At 46.7% G+C, this 5,438-nt stretch overlaps 1 protein-coding gene across 1 annotated transcript in view; it reads right to left on the reverse strand.

Annotated features, from left to right (window-relative positions):
• Positions 1-892: 892 nt before the first annotated feature.
• LOC149335173 (actin nucleation-promoting factor WASL-like) overlaps positions 893-5,438 on the reverse strand; it is a 58,999-nt gene continuing 54,453 nt past the window's right edge. Inside the window, exons 9-11 of the mRNA XM_089551857.1 lie at positions 3,073-3,468; positions 1,552-1,653; positions 893-936 (exon numbers count right to left, since the gene is read on the reverse strand). Of these exons, the coding sequence (XP_089407983.1) occupies positions 1,646-1,653; positions 3,073-3,468 (404 nt within the window). The 3' untranslated portion in view covers positions 893-936; positions 1,552-1,645. The remainder of the gene's footprint in view (positions 937-1,551; positions 1,654-3,072; positions 3,469-5,438) is intronic.

Genomic DNA, 5,438 nt, shown 5'->3' on the forward strand with positions numbered 1-5,438 from the left:
TTGTGTCAAAGGCAGCAGCAGGCAAAGAGATGTGGCAGAAGGTCCGGGTACATCCCGTCTCAAAAGCTGTGGCCAAACTTGATCCTGACGACGGTGCTGGCAACAACAGGTCTCCAACCACCGCACAATCGATGCAACCATGAGGTGCCGTCACTCTTCTCTGGAGCTTTCTCAAAAATGCAACAGTGAAGTGGTAGCTCATCAGTCATCCCATTCTTCATCCGACTCCGAGCTGTCACTGGAATCACTGTCGTCGGCTGCACATTGAAGAAAGAAGCAAGGGCGTTGTAAGTTGAAACAACATCTGGTGTGTGACGTGGCCATTATTTATAGAAAGAAGGATTACTGCTAAACTGAACTACAGCTCCATCCTACAATGCACATTCAAAACAATGTGCATCTTGTACACACATAGTCCGAGCAGACCTCATTTAGAACGGAGGTTCACAGAGAAAAGATGATTACAAAAGCATGGCAACAGGTCACAACTGCAGCACAAAGACTTCTAACGAAGCAGATGCTTTCTTTGCGGAAGTGCTGATGTCAAAATGCCTAACGTTGTTTTAGGATTAGAAGCTCCAAAACTTGGCTTCATATTTCAGAAACTCTCGGAATAATTGGCAGAGTAGCTATGCATGCAACTTAAGACGAAAAGATGATGACTGTCAGCTAGGAATGATCTGCTGCTACATATGAGCAGTAGAGATATGACGCACTGCTAAGCATTGAAACTTTCATTCCGAAGCGCACAAGTCATGTAAATTTTTGTACTTGACAACTACACTTGGTAGAAAGGCCTTTCAATGGCAAGAGAGGAGGCCAAAGGGTTTGCTTACGCATGCAGGCCCTTGCTCGCTCTTGTAGTGCCCTGGCCAGAGCTCCAGCCAGGCCTTCCAACTTGGTTTCGGACTGAGAAGTTCTGGCAGAGTCCGGTACCTGGTGTGGAATGATGGGCAAAAATAAAATGTTGGAGGCCCAAAAACACCACTCTACAACGTCAACAGCTGGCTGACAAAGAACCACAATTCTTCATTTGCAAGGCACCCTACTGCCTGGCTTTCTTGTCATAAGTAGAGGCTCACAGTCAGCATTGCATTTAGCACGCAAGCATTAAAAGGGCTCTTGAACATCTTTGGCTGAAGATGCTCTTTGTCTGTGAGACCTTCCCAAGTTTCTTAGCACTAACAGTGAGCCAAAGGCTACACCGTGGTGCCATGGGTACGGCAGGTGCAATGATTTCAAAGCTTGAACAATTAGGCATTGCGCCTTGTCTGTTGACATGCTCCTGAACATGCCCTCCACTCTTTTGCGCAAGAAGCCCTGCCGATGGCGCCATTTTACTTTCAGTGATCCTACAAATCGCATGCAAATGTAATAAAAGATAGCAAGAGCTAAAAAATCTCCCAGCCCTTTTGACCTGCTCTTGCTGAAAGCAGTCACATCAATAACCTGCTCATTTTGGTTGCACACCCGTTTCAACCATTTCACTCCTTGAAATCAGCATAAAGCAGACCCCAAGCAGATCACTGCTTTGCAATATGTCATACTCACAGATTTAAGTGTGACACCCTCGCGGATTTGGTCCAGCAGTGCGTCGCGACCATCAGGGTTGCTGTGCGTGCTGTGCGTGGACTCTGTCTCTGGGTCAACGTGCTACAAAGAGAGAAGGCGAAGCCTTTTTGAAGACACTGCTGAAGCGAGAAAACGCTTACAGTAACAAGTGAAGCGAAACCCCGATTAAATAACAACCGAATTTTGTAACAAATTAGTGCAGGCCAGGCGAACCGCCGATAGAGACTATGTAGCAAATGTTTCGGTTATAAAACGCGAAGTTCCTTTATATTCTGCCCAGTACCACAAATCTGGTGGCGCACTTTACTAGCAGACCCCATGACACTACAACACCACGACACCTTAGTGTGCTTGGAATATGATTTAAAGCAGAGACGTGCACGTAATGTTGCAATCCGGCACATGACTGCCTGCAATGGCAGTTCTATGGACGGCTCAGAACAAATCTCCATGCATTCGACGTACGACGGTTGGTGTGAGGTGCAGAAATCAGTTGTACATTTATTTCATGCTGAGGTCAGTCCTGTTGGTAAACTGGCAACAAGATTAGACGTTTCGTGATAAGCAACAACTAGCTGCAAAGCGCTTACCACTGAGGCTTTGGTGCAAAGCACATTAGGTCTAGTGACACTGAGACAGCCTATCACCAGCTAAAGGCAGTTGCTTGGTTAAGCACATTTTTCCCCTGCATGCAAGGACATTCATTATAAGAGGAGCCCAAAGATAAACTTAAACTGCCCTGCCTGCACTGCCTAAGGCACAATGAGCAGCACAATGACACCTTTTGGAACCGAACAAGTGACAATCAACGCCTGTGGGGACTTTCCCTGCCCCATCCTTTGGGTTTGTTTTCCTGCAACGTCGCATCCTTCTGAGTTACCTTAGGGAGGGCAGGACACCTGCTTGCAGCAGCATTAGTGTCACAGACGGTGTGACTGTCACGGGGACTGGGGGACCAACTCTCTCTCTCTCTTCAGCCCTGGGGGAAGTCAATGCGCACGAACGTTTCGATGCAGCTGCTCTCTCCACCAGCGTGCCGAAGCCTCATGGGAACATATCCCATGAGCTTGTCCTGGCTGACTTCAGAGCATTTCCCAGCCCTAGCGTGGGCAAACACTCGCTCGTAACCCTATTGGTGAGTCGGGACGACTTCAGTTCCTTCGTGGATTGTTGCCAGCAGGTGTTACTGTTGCAGCAGCAATAACTGCCTTCATGTGTCAGCAAGTGTCGTCTTTCCTTCGTTCCTAAAGAACTGCCTGTCGAGGTTGCATGTGCACAGTAGCTCTTGCGATCATGGAGTGGTGGGGGTCGAGGGTTTTACAAAAAATGAAAACTGAAAAGTCCAACACCTAACTATAGAACAGATCTGTATGGTCCATTGAGGGTCGTAAATGAGGGCTCTACTGTGCTGTTCAACTAAGCATGAACTGTGGTCAAGTTTACAAATAAGGTGACAGCACAGAGTTGGCATAAAACACAAAGCATGCATGTGCCACTCACATTGAGCGCTTTGCCCTTGCGGATCTGCTCCAGCAGCGCTCCTCGAGCGTCCTGGCCACCTCTGCCTGGTGCCCCCCCTCCTCCAATTCCATTGGCCGCCAGTGCGGGAGCTGGTGGTGGAGGGGGCGGAGCCCCTCCTCCCCCCATGCTTGGAGGAGGGGGGTGGCGGTGGCGGAGGGGGCGGGGCCGCCTGAGGGGAGGCTGCGGAGCGGGCCCGGCCATTGCTCAGCGGCGTTGGCGGTGCACGTGTCTGCCCCGTTCGCACGGGGGGTGGCGGTGGGACAGACCTCGGCACTGCCCCATTTGGCGGGGGCGGAGCGTGAGGATGCGGTGGAGGTCTGCTCGGTGGCCCCCCGGTGTGCTCCCTGGATGGCACGGCAGGTGGCGCAACAGGTGCTGGGGAAGCAAGGAGCAGGGGGAAATCAGCCCATCTCACAGCTAACTGGTAACAAGAAAGTGAATGGTTATAACAGAGAAAGTTTGCCGTGATGCCAAAGCATAAAAAAGAGGGAACCCATCAGCCAGCTGTCTGGCATACAAAAGAAGTTACAAAAGTAGCTATGGACCAAACCATGGCAGCACTAAAGTTCAACTAAACTGGAGAAAATGTGGTCTTTTGAGATAACAATGTCTTATTAGTCATGACATCATTAGTTTACTGTACAGAAAAAGTAGTGATTATGCCACCTACACAGATTTCTTCAGGAAATTCAGTTTAGAGTCTTTAATTCACCTCTAATAAGGTATGCTTTTCAAGGAATCTCCCGGTTTCTTGACCAAACCCTACTGAAAATTTAACCTGTCCACAGTGCCAGGATAATTCATATCAATGCAATAGACAACTTTCCCAGTCTTACGACATTTACTGAATCCGCGTGACGACTTTTTAATGACCGCTCTCGCTACATACCATTTGCACGCTGTGTACTCATTAATTACCAAATGAAGCTTGCATTCAAACTTTTATGTTAACATCTTTTCAGTAGTCAACACTTTCTGGTCAAAATGGCAGGCATCACTGTCAGCAACTTTGTGAGAAAAAAAAAGGGGGGGGGGGGGGGGGGGGGGTGGGGGTGAATGTGTGGCTTCCAGCCGGCATTTCCTTGTCTCTCATTTTCTGACAACTTGACAACGCTTTTGCAAGTGAAATGGGAAGACATTTGTTGGATAAAAACTGATCTACTCTCTTTAGGGCTTTGAGTTTGTTTTGAGGCCTATGATTTGATCTTTCGCAGAAACTCGGGCTAGTTACTAACTCGTGACTTACCAATTTCTGTAATTTTAGCGGAGCAAACAAAATTTTGAAATTGGCTTCCGAATGAGGGTATGTCAGCTAGCACAATGTGGACATAATGATTTCCTTCTTTGATTTGTTCAATATTTCGGCATTAATGGGTTAAGATTATTTGACTTGCACTTCCCGTTTGCAGTGAAGGCAAATTAGCCAAGTCTATCAGTACAAATGATTCTTTTGTTATTATTTCACAGTATGAGCTAGGTGTACTACTTCACTTGTTTTATAACTCATCTTCAAATGCTTTTCCGATTAACAAACGCAATGTCAAGTGGAAAAAAAAAGTAGGAAATGGCACAAATTTCCACACAACCCACAGACCAAAAGAAAAATTTGGAATGTCTGAAATCTGACTGGGCAGTGAAACGAGTCCTTGACAGCATTGTATTATAGCGCACCATGCCAGCTTTTTTAATTTTTCCCCGGTTTTGACTGCAGAATTAGCGGAGACATTTGGGCATGTTGGTATTCTTAAGGATTCCATACCGATAATCATTCGAAACAAATACTTGCCCGTCTCCTACATACTGTATCCAGGCCTCACACAAAACACACTTTCTTATATGCATGCACAAAATTTCATATTCCACAAGACCTAAACACGTCATCGTTGGCTCGATGAAATCGAAACGCTATGGGAGCGTAAATTCAATTACAAATTATTTAGCAGTTGTAGGCGAATACCATGTGGCGATACAAGGCATTTCGATGTCTTACGCATCATTACTGAGAAGAAAGCATGCATATAAAATGAGGTGTCTGTAGTCCTTCATAAGGAAGACAGGAACACGTCTGATGTGACAAGAGGCTGGGTCTTGGAGTCATACCAGTAGGGTTCAGAAGCAAGCTCACTACAGCAAGGACTTTTGAGACCATCTTGGAGGTGCTGTGTATTTAGGCCTAAGAGCATCTGTGTTTGTACTAGGCGGTAAATGGAAGTATCCTAGAGTGACCTAATGAACTAGAGGTGCATTAAGTCACGCAAGTGTGCACAGCAGTTGCTTGAGAAGCAACAGAAACCTACCTTTGTGATATTCTTACCAAAGCACATCTGTAGAATAATAAGAAACAA

The sequence above is a fragment of the Amblyomma mixtum genome, chromosome 7 (assembly GCF_055824585.1).
Source record: "Amblyomma mixtum isolate Tamu chromosome 7, ASM5582458v1, whole genome shotgun sequence".
In the NCBI taxonomy this organism is placed as follows: domain Eukaryota; kingdom Metazoa; phylum Arthropoda; class Arachnida; order Ixodida; family Ixodidae; genus Amblyomma; species Amblyomma mixtum.